Source organism: Perca fluviatilis, chromosome 6 (genome assembly GCF_010015445.1).
Source record: "Perca fluviatilis chromosome 6, GENO_Pfluv_1.0, whole genome shotgun sequence".
Classification (NCBI taxonomy): domain Eukaryota; kingdom Metazoa; phylum Chordata; class Actinopteri; order Perciformes; family Percidae; genus Perca; species Perca fluviatilis.
Genome location: NC_053117.1, coordinates 7,149,012 through 7,169,919, shown reverse-complemented (window position 1 = coordinate 7,169,919; position 20,908 = coordinate 7,149,012). Strand labels below are relative to the sequence as shown.

Sequence of the window (20,908 nt, the reverse complement as noted above, 5' to 3'; positions counted from 1 at the left end):
AAAGCAATGGGAACTTAATCAGTCGAGGATATCAGGATAAAATGAGACTAAAACTGTTAGGTAATTCATTTTCTTCTACGAGCACTATCTGCAGCCAGCAATGTAATAAGTAAATGTGTCGGGTCACAATCACCCTCACACGTCTCTGAATAGAATAGTCATCTGACAGTCCTCTCCCAGAAACCCCCTGCGTTTCCCTCAGCCAACTTTACGAAGGCTAAATGGTTGTAGTTTGTAATTAACTGAATGCGACCATGAGGGGAATTATACATTTACCTACTGCTTGCGTCAACATTAAAAAAGAAATTGGAAAGAAATCGGATCTGGGGCTCCTCCCCCCCCCTCCACCGTATAGTGAGAAAACCTGAGCAGGAACATCACCACTCGCCTCCAGGAAGAAGCGGAGGAAAACCACCTAACTTACCTTTCTTTCCCCTGAATATGTAGCCTAGGAGAGTTTATCCAGGACCGATCAAAGGGAAGTCATTTAAAATCACATGGGGATAATAGCGTTACAGTTGTCAAACAAACTGCTGCATTGTTGCAACATTTTTATTATTTTGTAAGAATTGGTGATACCCGCGCTAAAAGAAGATAGTAGACAGTAGATGGTGAGGGGCGAGTCGGGATGAGTGTGCCCTGCTCAGGGCATGGAGAGGCGGCGCCTCTCCTCCAGGGGCTGTGGGAGCGCGTGAGAGCGGGCCGGGAGGAAGTCCTGCTCTCCCCTTACCTGCCCGCGCTCTACGCCTTCGTGACGCACGTGCTGCTCTGCGCACCTTTCCTCGCGCTGGACGCGCTGGGAAGCGTCTGCCAGCGGGTCCGCTCGTGGAGGATCACCGCAGGCTCGGGTCCGCCGCCGCCTCTCCGCCGCTGGGTTGGCTGTTTTCGGAGGGTGCTGTACCGATACCTGACCACCGTCCTCCCCGCCACCGCGCTGTTTCACACGGTGCGGAGCCCCGCAGTGCCGGAGCTGGCTCCATCCTGCTGGCAGCTCTTCGTGGAAGTCTTTGCGTGTTTACTGCTGTTTGACACGCTCTTCTTTATGTGGCACGTCTGCATGCACAGGTAAGCTGTCTGCACCCATGTCAAGCAGGGACGTGCACAGACATTTTGGGGGACAGTTTTTCAGGTGAAAAAGGGGCACCTCTCATTATACTTTTTTCAATTTATTTTACTCAGAGCTCAATAAAGTCTAATCTGATCAGATATTTACGTTTTTTTTTATTCAATAAATACATTTGTTTGACAAGAAAGCAGTTTGCAAACAGGAATACATATATATATATTAGGGATCGACCAATACAGTTTTTTTCAAGGCCGATACCAATACAGATTATTAGTAATTAAAACCGATATGCATTTACAGTGAAAATTTAAATCTTTAAAGTAGTGCTGTCAGTTAAACGCGTTATTAACGGCGTTAACGCAAACCCATTTTAACGGCGTACATTTTTTTATCGCGAGATTAACGTTCTTTTTGGCTCAGCAAACTTCGTAGTTTTTTCACATGCTGTTGCAACAACTAGTAACGTTAGAAAAACTACAACACCGCACCGGATCTAGCTAGACCGGAAACAGAACAACATGCACGCTGCACACACTTGTTTGCACTTGCTTGCGAGCCGGCCAAAGAGTAGTACATACCTGCAAACTAGTCGCTTTTCGCCGAAAATCGCCATTTTGAATTGGGTCCGAGACCCGGTGCTAATACGGCACCGGTGCCTTAATGACCGTTATCTACTGGACCAAATAGCAACGCGGATTTTGGTGCCTTATTTAGGTGCCACTTAGATGCCTGCGCTTCTTTCTGATGCTACGAAAATGGATGTTAGATCATTAATTGTAAAATACCCTTTTCCCATCCAGTGGTTGTTTTCACCGTTTTGTGCTCCTTTTTTTGTAGATCAACTTTTTTTTGTTTTATATTTTTGAACATACAGAACAGACAAATACAATTGAACAAGGTGTTCCTTTTTTAAATATATATCTTTCGGTTCATGCACCGTTTTAAAAGTATCGTATCATGTTGATAAGAGCATTAAAATGAGAAAAAATTATGGGACAAAAAGAAATCAAGGGACATTTAAAATAGATAAAAATGTGCGATTAATTGCGAGTTAACTATGACATTAATGCGATTAATTGAGATTAAATATTTTAATCGCGACAGCACTACTTTAAAGCTATAGTGCGTTTCTGTGTCCCCCATGAGGAATTCTTTTTTTGTAGTTTAAATTTTGATTTGCAAATACGACAAACAACAGCTCATATGGTACATCTTACAGAAGACAAATAAGACGAAGAGGTCAGATAAAGCATAAATTATCCTGGTAACAAGGAGTGTGAAAAATGAAAAATGTACAAGCTTAGCAGACAGAAAGTACAGTAGTATTAGCTAAATAAAACAATCAAACAAAAATATCAGTAAATTAAATAGAGATGGCATAAAAATCCGGTTACAGTCCCATAATCAGGCTACTAGTTAGAGGTCAGGTGGACCATAAAGTAATCCCAAATCCCTAGAGTCTCAGGCTCTTGGGCCCTTATCCTAGCCAGCATAACCTCATATGATGCTGTCTCACTTATGATGAGTTTCCACTCCTGCATTGTTGGGTTTATGGGTGATTTCCAGTGTCTCAATGTAGTATAGTCTTGGAGATATTGGCATGGTTACTCCTGCCCATGTCCCTAAGAATTCCAATATGTTATGCCAAAATGGTTTGACCATAGAGCATTCCCAAATGAGATGCAAAAAGGTGCCCATCTCTGTTTTACATTTCCAACATGTGTTGGTACTTATTAGTCCTATTTTGAAAAGCCTATTTGGTGTCCAGTAGTATATTAGTAGCAATATTTTATACTAAATCAATTTCCCCCTAGCTTCCTTGATATATTTACCATTATTAGTCATAATCTGTTCCCATGTATCCATGTCAATTGCACAATCAAGGTCTCTCTGCCAAATGAATCTCAAATTGTCACATATGCTACTAGTTAAATAAATTGTGCTTTTGTAAAATGTTGACGCCTTATGGCCCCATGAGGAATTCTAATTAATGACAAGGCGAATGCGCCTTGTCATTAATTAGAACTGGAACTACCCCGTAAGTGAACCGTCGTCGACATTTCCCATAAGGCAACGAATGTGGATCCTCCTTTAACACTCTTGGGAGGGTTAAATTGTCACGTCTTTCAAATTCCACTGCCCTACTTTGTCACACAGTGCTCAAAATTTTAAATCACTATTACATCATCAGGCCAAGTTTAGATTAGTTTAGAATTTTCAATTAAGAATTTCAATTAAGAAGTTTGCTTTTGTTAGATCCAGGTATAATGTCTGAGAAGCATGTAGCTACATATAGGCTACATACAAAATACATGGTAGGAGAATGGCCTTAATATTTAATGTTTAAAGGAGACCTATTATTTTTTTCTCTCTGTATTTTCTGTCATATCTATTTTCTCCTAGCCTGGGTAAACCCTGACGAACTTCCGGCAAATTTGAGATTTGCTCTGCAAGTCAGTCTGGCGAAGAGCCCATTCAAACCCATTTCCAATGTCCTCAAAATTGAGGCACCAATCACAACCGCTGAGGCGGGCTCTACAATAATCACAACCGCTTTACGCGACGAGGATAGCAGCTTTTTGTTTACATTCAACATGACGGCTACCGAAGCCGTGCTTCACGTGCTCGGCGACCCGCAGGTCAGTCTGACATATGCCGATTCCATGCAGGTCAATACTACAATTAAGTGACAACAGAAGTTATACGAGTTACAGTTCCCTTCTCAAGGACGCACGCACACACGGACTCTGTCTCTTTTTCCTTTCTCTCAACTTCTCCGCCGTGTGTGTGTGCGTACCAGCTTGCGGTGTGAAGCGTGTGTCCGCGCTATTCTCGCACATGTAGGGACCCTCGTGAATTAACCTGCAACATGTCAGCTGTTTGGAAATTCTTCAGCGTGTGTGCAGAAGATAACAAGTTTGCAATATGCAACACATGCAAGGAGAAAGTAGGGCGTGGAGGGACTACACCAAAAGCCAGAATCAATTTTTTTTTTTGTTGGATATTGGATGTGAAAAGCGGATCGTTGGTCTGATTGGTTGAAGGATTGCGCCCAGAGGCATTTGAGTGGCATCCGTTGGTGACGCCCCTTTGGAAATGAACTGTCAATGAAGCTTTCCCAGACCCACTCTCAGTCACAACTGAGAAGGGTCTGGTGTCAGCCAGGCTAATTTTCTCCTCTATTTCAGGTCACATTCCTGCTGAAACATGTCTGTGTAGTTTTTGGTTTAGAAGCCTTTATTGGGGATTTTTCACGGTAGAAAGTGTTGCTGTACTCCGTTACAGTCCACTGCTAACATGTAGCTACATGCTAACTCCAGGAAAAGATGTAATCTTGGCTGCCAATGTTATTCACTGCCATCTTGCCACAGTCAGCTTGCTCACTCGTAACATTGTGTTTTAATGGTGCATGTACTTTTTAAATAACCATAACATGATCAATTTTCTACCGATTTTCAAACGGTTTTGTTTGCTATAAACGTCAGAGATGTAGTTATGACACTGCATAGGCCTGCTTATGAACAATTATAACCATGGACTTCCATATGAAAATAACATTACACAGAACAGATAGGTGCAATGAATATACACACGCACAGGGTATTTATGTTAAATCAATATATAGGCTACTAAAACTCAGTGTACAGAATGGCAACATGATATATATATATACACATACATACATATATATACATACACACATATATATACACATATACATACATACTTTTATAATATGAATATTACTAATATAATAAAATCATTTTAATTATTACATGTTTATTTTAAACAAGTTTAAACATTTATAAAAGTGACATTTATTTGCAATAAAAAATAGGTACAAGATTTCCCTTTACAAATATACATAAAGAAATGCTGCATGTTGAAATCCCCACCCTGTAGAGAGAACTACACTACTGTGGAGGTATACACATGGAGGATAGAGATAAAAAATTCAATTCATTTCAATTCAATTCAATTTTATTTGTATAGCGCCAATTCATCATAACAAACATAACAAAAGTTATCTCAGGACACTTTTCAAATAGAGCAGGTCTAGAGCGAACTCCTTATAACATTATTTACAGAGACCAAACAGTGCCACCATGAGCAAGGCTCTAAATGGGTGGTCGTGACCAGTTGGGGTGAGAGAGAGAGAGACAGAGAGAGAGAGAAAGAGAGAGACACAGAGAGACAGAGAGAGAGACAGACAGGTGCACGGCAACAACAGTACTGGCAATGGCAGTCAAGCAGGACCACGGCAGGAGGCTCCACTAGGATCGATGAGAACCTGAAAGACGAGAAAACACAAGAACTCTGGGGAAGAAGTGGAGTTAGTAACATGCATTAATTGGACATGAATGTGTGCAGAGAGAGAGAGGAAGAGAGGAGCTCAGTGCACCATGGGAAATCCCCCGATAGTCTAGGCATATAGAAGCATAACTAAGGACTCACCTGATCCAACCCTAACTATAAGCTTTATCAAATAGGAACGTCTTAAGCCTACTCTTGAATGTGGAGAGGGTGTCTTCCTGTGGAAGCTGGTTCCACAGGAGAGGAGCTTAGTAGCTGAAGGCTCTGGCTCCTGTTCTACTTTTAGAGACTATAGGACATAAGTAAAGACATTCTGAGTGTCTAAAATGTGCTGTAATAAACAACACATTATATAACTTGCAGTAACAAAAACTAAAGTGACATTTAATCACATATTGATATATCAATCTTATACACCTTGAATTATTGTTGGTCAATGATACACATACCCTTTGAAGATGAGCTGGAAAGTTGAAAATGGTTGGCACGGCACCATCTTTAAGCCAGACATTCTGCCCCGTTCTGTCAAAGTCCTCACTCCTGAAGTGCTCGCTGCAGAGCAGTGTCCTGTCAGAGGCAACAAAACCGTCCCTTCTTAGGGCAAGTTCCCACTGCCTCCTCATCTTTACGGTTTTGGGAAACCTTAAAAATGTGAGAAATGTACCCAGATATATAAATTACTGTCAACATTTCCAACCCTTTTTTCCTTCTTTCAACATTAACGGTAAGGACAAAAATACACACCTAAATTATCATATGTTTGGGGTAATTGTATGTATGCATGTGTGCATGTATGCATCATGTATGCATGTATGTACTTTAGAATAAGACAACCACACTAAACTAGCTATAAAAAGGTGTCCAAAAGAAACATTCAGCGATTGTGTAAACAAACTTCTAAAAAGCCTTGTGTCAACAACAATCTTGTAATACCATTATGTCATAGCCCCTCTGTTCCTGTGTAACAGGACCTGTATTGTAGATACATCCACTAGCTAAGTAACTAACGATTATCCCAAATATCATCATAATATTGTCATATCTCTCTCGTTTTGAGACTCCAGCAATTGGAGCATCCGTAGGCTACACAAAAGTCTGGCATCTTCTCTTATAAAGACAGCAATTTCCTGTATCATAATGTAAGATGTTTTTAACAAACTAAACCAATTGGAAATCATGTGCAACTTAAGTTATATTGAAAAGAAAGAGCAATTATGCCCCTCCCACTGATGTAAAATTGCTGGGTGGCAGCTGAACTGTAACGTTAGCTTCTTGTTATTAGCCAGCTAGGCTAATAACTACAACCACACTCACAACTTCTTATTATTAGCCAGCTAATACCTACAACCACATCCACAAAGATTGTAATTTAGACAAAAGATTAGTTGTCATAAAATCGTTAATGGTGTCAGTAAAACCTATATAATTTAACAGCTCGATTGTGGTCTCAGCCTTGATAACTTGCGCAAGTAGTAGTGATACACAACTATGCTGCACGATTAAGTAGTTTTTCGAAAAGAAAAGCTGCAATTTCAAGCATCCAGAATTATAGCAACGTTAATAACGTTTGTAAGAAACCAAACCGTTTGTAAATCCGTCAAGATTTCAGCGAGATAAGAGTATTTGTGTTCGTGCAGATCACTCACCTTACATCAGGTACCACAGAGCACGCCAGAAAGCTTGATGGGACAAGATGGCCGCCGGTGATGACGTTAGAGACTCCGCCGTAAGACATCTAGCCTTTATATATATCTATGGCTAAGAGGGTCTAAAGAATCGCTAAATCTAGCGAGAAAGTTGGCAACACTGCTGTACAGAGACAGCGACAGCAGAAGACAGATGCAGAGACTCCAGAGATCCGGAAAAGCTGGCCAATCAGAGCAGACTTTACTTTTTCGGGAGGGGGGGCTTTAAGAGACAAGCACTCCAACATAGCGTCTCAGACAGAGGGTCAATACAGGTGCAGCAGTCACGGGCAGTATGAGAAAAATAGTGTTTCTTAAACATTAAAGCATGAAAACATGTTCCAGTAGAAACACAAAATACAAGTATAAAGCTTAAAACAGTATATAATAGCTATAATAGCTCTCCTTTAATCCTAAACGGTTCTTAAGTGTCTGATGTGATGCATTTGTGGCACAGCGCCATCTCTTGAAATGTAAAGTCTGTTCAATTTCTGTGTTTTAATGTCATGAGAGTTGACGAAAATTCACGCTGTCTCCTTTTTTAGGTAGTGATATAGCTATAAGACATACATTTTTATTTGTATTTATTATATATTTTTTTTTTTTTTAACCAGGCAATATCATTTTAGATTGTGACTTTAGTTTTTATTTAGCTTCAGTTTGCCAACAATATGTCTCACTGCTTATTTTCGTTTTTAGTTTCACTTTTAGTAAAAACTGACGTTATCCCATTCCGGGAATCTTGTAAGTGAGTAAGTAAAGTTTATTTCCAGAGCACCATTTAAACACAGCTTAAGCTGTGCAGTGCTGTACAAAGAAGCCCTAAGGTGGCGTATAAAAGAACAATTGACATACCCAACACACACGACAACGACAAGCAGCAACGTCCAAATACAGAATCATAGACATGATAACAGAATGACAGATTGCAGTGATTATCCATAACCGAGGGAATGTAAGCAGAGACATCTGTTTGTGTGTTTCACATCAGGTTTCCCTGGCTCTACCGCAACATCCACCAGCTGCACCACCGGCACCACATCCCCTTTGCTCTGGCTGCCCAGGACAGTAACTCGGGCGAGCTGCTGTCTCTGCTGCTGCTGGCTCTGAGCAGCGCCTGGGTGCTGGGCTGCCACCCGCTGAGCGAAGCCTTCTTCCACCTCATCAACAGCTGGCTGGCGGTGGAGGTCCACTGCGGCTATGACCTGCCCCTGGCTCTGCACAGGCTGCTGCCCGGTCTGGGAGGAGCCCGCTGCCACCAAGCCCACCATACTCTCCTCAGCGTCAACTACGCCCCCTACTTCACCCACTGGGACCTCCTCTTTGGCACATTCTGTGCTCCGGTGAAGCGTTCACATCCGGAGTGACAAAAACTGTTGCACATATGAAGTGTCTTCCCTAGGCTTGTAGAAGACTTATATTTTTTTTGGGAGCATCATCATTTTCATATCTGTGTCTAAAACCTTGGAAAAGCTAGAGCAGGTAATAACTAGCACTAAAGAGCTTAACCCTCCTGTTGTCCTTGTCCTTGACCTGTTTTCAAAGTTTACATGTATATGGTCTCATATATATATATATATATATATATATATATATATATATATATATATATGAGACCATAAACCAAACAGGCTGTGAATATCTATCAACATACGTTTCCCTGATCTTAACTATTAGTCAAAATTATTCATAATTTCCGGGGGGTTTTACTCAAATATAAGGTATAATTTAATATGAATTAGGCTTTTTCACTATGAAATCCAAAAATAAGTGTAAAATTAACAGTAATAAGTTGGAATGAAGTTGGCTAAGAAGATGTAACACAGAATTGGGTGATAGTTTATATGTCATGCTTCATTTATGTGCAAAACAGACAGAGAACACTACCAACTACAATCATTAGATCTGAGAAAAGTCATTTAGTTACATTCATTTGGCTCAGGTGGTGCCCAATACGGCTCGGGTGCTGCACCTAGGCCGTAAAATGCTAGGGAAAAGCCTGATGTGTCAAACTGGGGATTGCTCAGGTTCCAGCAAAGCTGTCACGATGCACTGAAGGATATTTTCTGTAGATTTTGGTCGTTGCTCATCACCTTTTCATACGCACAGAAAATGCTTGTTTTCAGCCTCTCAGATATTGAGATTTCCTGCTTTTTTCTGTGTTTTTTTTTATCATATTAAACTGAATATCTTGGACTGAATAAACAAAGACATTTAAAGACATCACCTTGGACTTTGAAAAACTGGAATGGACATTTTTTGCTATTTTCTGACTTTTTAAAGCCCTACGATTAATCGAGAAAATGATCGACAGATGACTCGATAGAGAAAATAATCGTTGGTTGCAACCCTAGACACACTTTGTGAGGGTTACGTCATCCCACAGTTTACAGCAAATCGACCCGACCATTGCCATTTCAGTCACACACCCTACAGTATTAAGACATTTTGAGAGTCGTGACTACAAAGTGCAATTTATAATTCAAGTGCCTGAAATCTGTGTAATTCCCTTAACAAGACTAGACACCCTGTTTCCTTGTCAATGATCTCAGAATTCACAAAGATTATGGACAAGCATCATGTTCAGGTCAAGTATTTACATTGTGAAAACCAATTGGCATTTTAGCGCTCATCTGTTCAGCTGTTCTGTATCATGAATGCAGCACGAGATGAGGAGAGCGTGGGGATGACACAATAAATCAGGACACTCAAACAATGAACAAATGCTCGAAATAATGTGCAACTGATTTGCCCTTGTGACATGGGAGTGTTTTTGGATGGATATATATTTTTGTAGGCGTAAGGCAGATAATACATTACAGATTTGTTTTGATCAATGCTGATCATGAGTGTAGTTAAAAGGAAAACTACGAATGTGAGTGGATGTCGGCTGATATTCACTCATGCCAGGTTACTTCACAAACTGGTGAAAGGACAGAAAGTTTGATGCCACTGTCAAATAGGAGTGCCGTCAATCTTCTCATCTATTTCCCAAAAGCACAAACTATTTCTTTAAGAACACTAAATTATCAGCCTGTCGTTTATTATGAAAGGTAAAGTAAGTCTTTAAAGGTGCCCTGCCACACCTATTTCATTACTTTGTGGTAATGTCTGAAGTTCTACCATGGACTCTGTGACATTTTTTGTGGACAAAATGCCTTGGTTACCTTGTTTCAAGCCATTCTAGCGTGGTATAGAAAGCCAGCAGGACGACTCAGCTTGATTTCTGCCAGTTCTCATTAATATTCAACAAGCTAAGCTGTTTGAATCTGATTGGCTAACACCTAGCCAATGAGAGCCTGGCTGTCAGAATCCTTTACCCAGCGCAACTGGGTGAGCTCATGAATAGTAATGAGCTCAGGCAACACCACGTCAGACTGACCAGCTTTTGTAATTGGCCCGATTTCTCTGATTATTTCTCTTCAGTGGCTAGAGCTGACAAAGGAGGTAACAGTTCATTTTCACATTCACACATAACACAAACACATATGGACCTAACAGATTTCAAAAAATGCAAGTAAAAACGGTTTTGTATGGCAGGGCACCAATTTAATCCGTGTAAAAGCTGAATATTTCAGTGGAACTGTCCACAATGTAAGAATAATGTAAATATTTAAGATGAACATTCCTTTTTGAGCCAAAACTGTTGTTTAATTTGTACCATGTTTTCAGAGTATGTATACATATATCATGTATGTAAAGAATCTGTACATACAAGATTCTTATAATCAATGCTTTGGTGTTTTGTTGTCCGTCTCACGTTTTTGGTTTCTACTGTGTTAGTGGTTTTTATTCCCTGGGCCTCTCATCTGTCTTTCTGACTTTCTGTAAACTGGTCCCATGTGGATTTGACTGAGTAATCCAAACCACATGTTTTTAACAATGAGAAGCCTCTTAGTCACTTTTCGCAGTTTGAACTTTTTTCATTTTGTTTCACAGAAGAGACATTGCCATCAGTACATTTAAAATCCAACAAGGATAACAGAATCCTCAGTTTTTTTTGTTTTTTTTACAGAATTCATGGGTCATGCCAGATGATTTCTAGGTACCTCTTCTTTGGCTATCATGCCGTGTTAACATGAAAGAAAGATAGCGAAGAGCTCCAGATTGCTCAAGCCTTCTACACTTTATCACAGTCAGATATGACACTTAACATTTGGCTCCCCATGTTGAGCCAAACGCAATACTTGGTTAGAGATAATACGTTTATATATACATAATTAACTTTAGAAATAAGCAAGTGTCTTTTTGATGATTTGTAACATGTAATAATGCAATGCATTCACATGGATGGGTTTGTATGATATTGTACGAAATTAGGCAACCGCTGGCTGGTCACGTGACAAGTTTAGCGGCCTTTACAGTTAAATGTAGCCGACAAAAGGTTGCTGTGAGTCGGCTACAGAGCACCGTGACTTGCCTTAATTTTTAGCGGCTGTTGCAGTTGGGTACAGCCGAATAAAAAGTGATGGCATGCGGTGCCAACAGTTAAAGGTGCTCTAAGCGATGTTGGGTGACCTTACTTCTTGTTGACGTTCAAAGTATTGTCAAACAAAACGGAGGCTAGCTCGCCCATACCTGTCAAGTATCCCGTTTTGGCCGGGAAAGTCCCGTATTTTACTCTTCTTTCCCGCCGTCCTCCCGTATTAGTATTTTCCCGTAAATCTCCCGTATTTTAACCTGCGTTATTAAAAAATAAGAATACCCCGGGCCCCCAGCGGAGCAAAAAAAAACAAACATTCCCAATCTGAGCTCTGTCACTAGCCTCGCGATAATTGCCACCTGCAGTAGCCTACTACAGGTACTGTAGGTGGCAGTTGTCGCAAGGTTAGTGTGTGAGGTCAGATGATGAGTGACAACGCGGGGGAAAAAAAGAAAAAAAAACAGAGACAGATGATGGACGCTACGACAGAGACGGTGCGCTGCCAAAACTTATGAAGGCTTTACTATGCATTCCCCATAACAATGCAAGTTCAGAAAGGGTGTTTAGCATGGTACAAAAGATTGTTACAGAGAATAGGATGACGTTAGACAACAGAACTGTTTGCGCTCTACTCTCATGTAAAATTAACCGCTCTGGCCCAGCCCACAAATACACTCCTTCCAAAACAATCTTTAAGAATGCAAAGTCTGCAACAAATTTGTAAAATAACTCACTAAAAGAGTAAAAAAAGTTATGTGAAATGAAAAGAAAAACGTAAAAGAAAAGCAATATGAAATGAAAAGAATGTGTGGAATGAAAATAACAAGCAATGTTATAAATTGTAAATGTTTTCAGCATTCTGCATCAAGTGGTGATTTTAGCTTTCTTGTACACCTGTCTTAAAATGTAAGGGATACTGGAGCTTGGTTGGGGTGGTGGGACTGCTCGCGGTGGGCGCCAGAAAATTTCCCTTATTTTCAAATCCAAAACTTGACAGGTATGAGCTCGCCCCTCCCTCCTCCTCATCCCTTCCCCTCCCCCTGGGCTGTCTACAGAGACCGTGTTTTTTACAGTGTGTTCAGGGGACAGGCAGCTAGCTTTGCTGTATGTGACAAAAAATGTTGTAGCCTAAAAGACGCGTCACATCGCTTAGAGCACCTTTAAGTTTAGGCACCAAAACGACTAGTTAAAGCTTTAGTGCGTAACTTTTTTTATATTAATGAACGTCCCCTACATTTAAGCCATTGCCAAATTAGTTGATATAACGCTAATTAAAGGTCCAATATATAATATATTTACTGTAATAAATCCAAAAATGACCCCAATGCGTCATCAGATATTAAAGCGCCCATATTATGCTCATTTTCAGGTTCATAACTGTATTTTAAGGTTTTACCAGAATAGGTTTACATGGTTTAATTTTCAAAAAACACCATATTGTTGTTGCACTGCACAGCTCTCTCTCACTGCTGTAGATCCTCTTTTCACCTGGTTTCTGTTTTAGCTACAGAGTGAGACCTCTTTTCATCTTCTTCTTCTGTACTATCTTTGATTGCACTCGCACATGCGTAGTAGCTCAAATGTAGAGCATGTCAGCTAGCTAACTCTAGAGACAGTAAAAGAAAGCCTGTTTCTCCAACTTTGGTCAGTTACAAGGCAGGATTAGCTGGGAGACTTCTAAATGAGGGCGCACATGTAAGTAGTTCTTTTGTAGATTATGGTGAACTTGTGTGTGTTGTAGCAGTGCTTTGCTATTGAGAACGACGTAGCATGCTAGCGTTAGCCGGCTAAAGCTAGCATTAGCCGGCTAACGCTACGAGCTAACGGTTGTGGTTAGCCAGCTCACTGTGACGTCACAGTCCGAGGCCGATTTTGAACAGCTCACTAGGAGACTGAAGGCAGGACACATTCAGAAACCGTATCTCACTCAAAACAGCATGGATGGATTTTTTTCAAAGTTTGTATGTGTGTGGAAGCACCAGAGACACAAAAGAACACCCCAAATCCCAGAAAAAGTGTTTTTTTCATAATATGGGCACTTTAAGGAAACATGCTAAGTTGAAATACTGTCTTTTCTGACAACAATGCTAATTCCAGTATTTTCTCCTCTGTTTGTGTTTTGATCTGTGTGTTGTTATCAACTGCCCAGTTTGACAGCCAGGCCGGGTTGCCACATATACCTGTAAACACGTAAACCCAGCGCGCTACAGCTGTAACGTTAGTACAGTCATGAAAGCAGCAAACAAACGAACAGGATCAACGGAGATAGATTCTACCCGACCTGAAACACCCTGGCATGTTTCTAACAGTTGCATGACCAGAGATGTTACAAACCTGGGTAAATATTGGAGATGTATTTGAAAGATGGAGACAGCTTAGAGCCCAAATAAAAAGGACGCAGAGTTGGCTAATTTCCTCCTGAACAGGTAAGCATTAGCTTCAGGCTAATTTATCAGGGCTACAAGTGATGGGCATTTTATGTCATTTCAGCATTTGTGTACTCCCATTGAATTATATAGCTAGAGTACCTGAGTTGGTTACTCGCAAAAATGAATTCAGACACAGCCAGTAAAGTGATCCCGACTGGTCCTGGCTAATGCCGCTATGCTAACCCTGCTAACGTTACCGGAGGACCAGGCAAGCGGGCCACGGCTGTTTACAACATGTAGCCTGTTCAGTGGCCGTAGCCGACAGCGGGGAGTTATTTTAAGCCAAGAGAGGGGGGGGGGCTGTAAATCGGGAAGAGAAGACCATGAGTTTGCAGTGTGTTTAGCTATTGTTGCCGTAATTCTAAGCCAATAAAGTGTGTTCAGTCAGGTGGAGAGGACGGTAGTGTTATTTGTAGAATTTCATACCGTAATTCTAAGCTTAGGAAGTGTGTCTGTCCGTCGAGTGGAGAGGACGGCGAGGTTGTTGTGTTTTTAGTAGTTCCTATCGTAATTCTAAGCCGTTAAAGTGTGTCTGTCAGTTGGGTAGCCTACAGAGCTCCGTATGAGCACGGGCTTCTATGATAATATAGTCAGTATCTAACGTTAGCTACTCCGCTGTGCGGTGAAGTAATGTCTGGCTATGTGAGACTAGCGTCCAGCAACATTGTTGTGGATGCTGTGGTCTCAGCCTGGCAACCTCCGTTAACTTCGAGTCTGGGGAGGAGGGGGCGGGGGAGACGACTCTCTCTAGTATTTTGAATTTGTACTGCAGTAACTATTTCAAACACTAGCTGTCAGTATTACATATTGCACCTTTAAGACTATCCACTCCACAAAACTCTCTCTGTATTTCTCAGTATGACTATGTTCAGTGCTTCAGAAAATGGTGTCGTCAGGCGACTTTCGCACGCAGAAATGCAAGTAAAGAAAAATCTTGTGTTTTTCCCGGGACGCATATAACCAAACTTGGTTTTTTAAGGAGGTTTTTAAGTGTTTTATTCACACCAGGGGTCCCCTTGTGCCCGTGCCCCTCGCAGTGCCCATCCCGGGCGTTGCGTTTTTAACCCAAACCTAACCCTAACCCTTACTCATCCACCCTGACCTCCTTCCTCTGAGGACCAGTGCGCGCTTACAGCCAAAACACACCGGGCACGGAAGCGCCGTGAATAGCCGCAAAGCGCAGTGAAGAGCCGCAAAGGCCAGTGAAGAGCAGTGAAGTGGAGCTATTTTTTTTATTTCAGCGTCCATGTTATCCTATCTGTCTGTTCATACAAGCTGTGTTCAGGCACAGAGTGGCCGCGGTATGAATGGCCAGGCGCGCGATCAGGCACAAATCTACACTTCTGCATGCGGTGTGTTTTCGCTGTTATCAAGCAGCAGTCATTGTGGTTCATAGGCTACAGTAATAAACAGGGCTGTAGTCAAGACCACCTTTGTCGAGTCCAAGACAAGTCCAAGACCACGACTAGTCGAGTCCAAGTCAAGACCAAGTCCAGAGAGGTTCGAGTCCAAGACAAGACCGAGTCCAAAAAGGTTCAGGTCCGAGTCAGCACCGAGTCCAGGACAGGAAAAAAAAAAGTCTAATGCATCCATGACATTATCAGTCATTTGGGGTTATCATTTGTTGATTTAAAAGCAAAAACAGTGTCACAACACCCAGGATTTTTAAGTAAAGACATTCCCCTTGATATCATATAATCTAATCTAAAGAAAACAGAATGAATGATATATGGTGATACCTCATAAACAGTGTTAGAACTGATATACAAATACCAACCCACTACTATTACCAATAGGTACTAGTACTGAGCATTTGAGTAACTAAATGACAATATAGCTTCACTCCAGATGTACAGTAGTGTAGAAAAGAAGTGACCAGTATTACAGAGTGGGTTGGTTGGTTATAAACCCTATGGTTGGTTTATGCCTTCCCTGAAAAAAAGATATTGTATTGTATTATATTGTTATTTGGAAGTGGGTTAATGGGAAAGACATGTATTTTAAGAAAACATTAAAGTTTGGTTAAACAACAATGAACACAGTTTAATTCAACATATTTTCTTTTTATTTGAGAACAAACTGAATAAATTCATCAGGAAGTTGTTTAAGAAATCCATAAGAACCATTTTTCACAGTATAGGCTCCTTAGTACAAGCATTTGTACAACGACAATGAACAGTGTAATTTAACACATGTTCTTTTTATTAGAGAACAAACTGAATAAATTCATCAGGAAAATGTTTAAGAAATTCTTAAGAACCATTTTTCACATTATACTTAGTACAAGCATTTGTACATCCTTCAAAAGCTGTTTAACACAAACTATAACAGGAAAAACAAATCTGAGTAAATTATCGACTTTAAGAGTGTAGCATTCTGACTGCAGGTGAGGCAAGTAAAACTATTCAGTTTTACAAAAGTGTTTTGTTACACTTGAGATATATGAGGGAGGAGAGCATTTCCGCTCCTAAACTGGCTCTATGCGGCCTCATAATGAGCCCTCCAGCACTGAACACTATTTCAACTAGTGCTGAAGAAGCAGGTACAGAAAGCACTTTGACAGCTAGGGCATGCAAATGACGGTATTTGTCCTGCTCTGCCGGACAACTCTGAATATCTTCCAGGTATGTATTGTTGACACTTTGATAACATCCATGGGTGGAATTGTTCTTTTTGCAAGTTTTATATTTTGCCAGGAGCCGTGGAATCTTGGCGTTTGGGGGAGAATCCTGGGTTGGTTCTGTGGGTTCCTCACAGATGTCCAGGTCCACTTTCTTAGCCTGAGCGATCAAGCTGTCTGGAAAAAAAGAAAACAGAAATAAATTTGACTCACTTCTTCCACTTCAATAACCTTACAAATACACTGTACTTTAAAGAGGGGATTTTAATATGTATACCTGTTAGTGACTTCTGCAGTTCCTCCTTAGTAGTTTGTATGGTGGTAGCACTGCCACTGGTTCTGACATCCATCTCAACCCAGTTCAACCCAAACTGGGGGTCCAGCATTGCTCCCAGCATGTATATATCATGGGCAAATGGCAAATCAAGGCCATGATCTTCTGCCATTCGTAATCCAACAAAGATACCGGCAAATCTTCTTTTAAGTGAGTCTCTGAGGGCCCTGGTCAGTGGTCTACAGATCTCTTTTCACTATCCATTTCTGTTAAATGAGAATGTAGCTTGAGGACAGTAGGGACAACCATGCTGATGGTAACAACTTTGTCACCCTCCATCAATTCAGTGGCCTCAGCAAACGGTCCAAGAATTTGTGTAAGTTCTCTACACTGGGCCCATTCACGTGAGCTGAGGATAACATTCTCAAAGTCCACTGAGCACATCTGAGTTAGGGCGGTATGATCTAATTCAATGACTGCTTGTATTTGTCTGAATTGCGAATTCCACCTTGTGACATTTGAGACTGGAATGCTTTTACCACTTCCAAAAGCAGCCTCAAATCGATCCTTAAAGACAGTGCTAGTATGCAGCAGACTGGCAAGTTTGGCCATTTTTGAGATTGCCGGAGACATCAGTTTTACTTCTTTCATCCCATCCCCGATAACCAGTTGAAGACTAGCAGGATAGCCGTTGACGGGAACCAAGAAGAAAGTCTGTATCTAGCTGTTCCCCAACCAGGTCCTCCTCATTCTCGCTGTCATCCTCACTGTCATCTGAGTGGTTTGCCATAATGACTTTAAAAGCCTTCTTCATGTTAGCTGCATTATCAGTGATGATAAAATTTACCTTATCATTGATATTGTAGTCATCTAGTATTTCATCAAATGCAGCTGAAATGTTTTCAGAGCTGTGACGCCCTTTGAATCTCCTGCAGTCGAGCAGGTAGGCGTTCAGAGTGTACCCACTAGCTGAAGAGTTGAGAACATGAGCTGTGACTCCCAGGTAAGATCTCATTGTGCGGTCTGACCATATATCAGCAGTTACAGAGATTGATTTCTGATCTAACAGACTGGACTTGATGCACTCTTTCACTCTCATCACTAGTTGAGGTATCTGTTTGCTGGTTATCGTTGTTCTGGAGATTGGGGTGTACCTTTCATCCATGGTGTGTAGAAAATGTCGGAAATGTTAATTTTCCACGATTGATATAGGTAGACAGCAGCCAATGATAAGGTCATGGATGATCGCTTGGTTGATAGCCTGCTGCCTTGATGAAGAAGCATTGTAAACTTGAACTTGCAATGATCGCTGCTGAAATGCATCCTCAATTATTGGCTGTGAATCCCCCTTTTGAAGTCCTTGGCGATACTCCTGCAGGCTGGAGATGGAAATACAAAAGCACCTATAAGTGTTGAAACTGAATAACAGGATAAGCTTTATTTAAAGAGAAGTTAAATGTGTATTTCTAATCATTCATTAATGGCCACTCCATATACTGAGAAAAACTAAATAAAGGTGTGTCTGAATCGTCAAACTATTAGCCTATTAAATGGCTTTTTTTGTCTATTAAATGTTCTATGAAACTGAAATGGCATTTAAAGCTGTGTCCACTGACATGAAGAGAGAGCCAGAGGGATTTTGGTCTTTGCAGCAGTTTTTTAGTGTTTAACTTAAGTCTGTCTAAAACAAGGTTACAGTGTACTTTTTTTCTGACTGGACGTATTGAAAAATGTCTGTTATGTTACAGAAGAGAAATACTGCACACACAGAAAATATCCCTGACATAAGTTTTAAATTACCATGTAATTACTGTATTCAGCATTCAAATGGCAACACAAATATAGCTTTTTTATATATATATATATATATATATATATATATATATATATATATACTTAATTTTATATATATACTTAAACGTGTAACTTGTTACTTGAGTTATGTGTAGTACATGAACCTGCAGCACTCATTTACGAGCGCGCCGGTATTACAGTAGCTAGCAAATAGAATAAATAAAATAAATCACACACGCGCAGGTCGTACTTGTCAAGTCACATTCTATTAAATGCACGTAGCCTAGCTTAGTTTATTATGATCAGAACATATATTTGCGCTAGCTTACTCAAGATTTTGAAGAGTAATGTTCGTAGCAGCTAGCTAGCTGACTGTTGCTAATTAAGAAATCATCACCGATGTCAGATAACATTACCCAAATAAACCACCTTTCACGCAAATATGACACACAGACACAGCTATTAGCTAAGTTATCGAACTTATAACTTTATGGCATGACGTTAGGCTGATGCTAAGTTTACTTAACGTGAGCATTCATTTGTAAAAAAAGACTGCGACACAACCACTAACGTAATACAAACACGACGATAATCAATCGCGTATACCATAATCATTTGAATTATTTTACCTCATGAAACCAGTAATACAACAAGGCGTAAATTATGATAACTTGATGTCGAAAATGTTAGTTAATGTTAACATTTAACACATAGTCAAGCCTAAGCAGCTCCAGCTCAGTTAACAGTGTATGATTCCTCTGCAGGTGTCTCACGAAGTTTGACGTTGTCCCACAGGTTTCAGAAATTGTTGCTTTGCAGAATTTGCAGTCTGCCTTGTGTTTCTTTTTAAGCCCAGTGCTGAGAAATTCCTGGTGATTTATATAAGCAAATGTTATGATGGCAGAATTGGCGGACATCGTGTGCGAGTGTGTGTGAATCAATGCAAATTAGCAGGGCACGCAGATGCAGAGCGTGCCCTGCGAAGATAACCTCTAGTGTGTGATTGGTTATTAGATGGCCAGTGTTTCACTTTCCCTCCAATATTATTATGTTCCTAGTAAACAAACATAGGTAGCCGCGAAAACGTTATATGGGAACATAGTAAAGAGTAAAGACACCTGGATTCGGTCGAGACCAAAAGCCATATTTGGCAAGACCAGTGGCCGAGACCGAGACAAGTCCGAGTCCGAATATCAGCGAGTCCGAGACAAGTCCGAGACCATAGAAAAACGGACTTGAGTACTACAGCCCTGGTAATAAATATGTGCAATACATACAAATTAAAGTGCTTTGCTTTTCATAGCTATATGTTCATGAGAACAGCCTGAATAATACAACTTTATAGGCCTACATTACATTTTCTCACGCAGCAGCCTACTCAGTAATGTTTGTACTCCAGTGTTCAAATTATCTTTTTGTCTTTAAGGGGGTCTCTCTATCTCATAAAAAACAGTTGGCACACCCCGCAAATAGCCTAACAAGGCTATACAATTAAATAACCTAGGCGCAAGTAGCGCTTTGCGCAGTATATGCGCACAGCAGAGATGTTCACAAGTCATTTTTGGAAGTCCAAGTCAAGTCTCAAGTCTTTTGCCACGAGTCCAAGTCAAGTCTCAAGTCTCTGGCCATCTGATCTGTCCCATAAATCTTATGAATTCAAAGCATGTCCAGACAGTACAGCATTAAAATCAGTTGTAGGGTAACTTTATGGGGTCTACTTAACACATCCCTCTAGCCCTCGGACCTGGTGAAATATTAACCTAAGTCTGTCACATCATATGGATATACAACTATAAAAGATACAATCTGCCTGTTCCCAGCATTACCACAACACTTTGCGATGGTTAGCTTGTTACCTGTGATGATATATGCTAAATGTAACGTCTCTTTCATTCAAAAAAATGTCTAATGTCGAAGTGGAAATCGAGAGAATAGTGGCAGCGCCTCACCAGTTACAGAACAACATGCATCTCAGTGTCAGTCTAAATTAGGCACAATAAGCAGTTTGAACTCACTGATGTAAGGCCATTTATTTTCTAAGTGTTAGTACGCTCAGTGAAACGGAGTCCAGCGCGAGGGAGACCCGACTCAGAGGAGGAGAGGTTAGTGAGGCCAGCGTCTCCGCACAGGTGACAGTGCGCACGGATCCGCTGCACCACGCATGGATGAAATAGTAAATAGGACTACAGTAACAGAAATATGTGCAGAATTAAGACCCAGTGTTTGGTGGACCGGGGTACACCTTGTACACTTAATAGCCTACAAATCATCCACGGGACCAATTACGCATCACATGAGTTTGC

At 40.8% G+C, this 20,908-nt stretch overlaps 1 protein-coding gene across 1 annotated transcript; it reads left to right on the top strand.

The window, feature by feature from the left end:
• The first annotated feature begins 219 nt into the window (after nt 1-219).
• ch25hl3 (cholesterol 25-hydroxylase like 3) lies at nt 220-8,619 on the top strand. Its single transcript, XM_039802066.1, has 2 exons — nt 220-1,065; nt 8,057-8,619. Exons 1-2 carry the CDS (start codon nt 629-631, stop codon nt 8,430-8,432), a joined length of 813 nt encoding a protein of 270 aa, XP_039658000.1. The 5' UTR covers nt 220-628; the 3' UTR covers nt 8,433-8,619.
• Nucleotides 8,620-20,908: the final 12,289 nt, after the last annotated feature.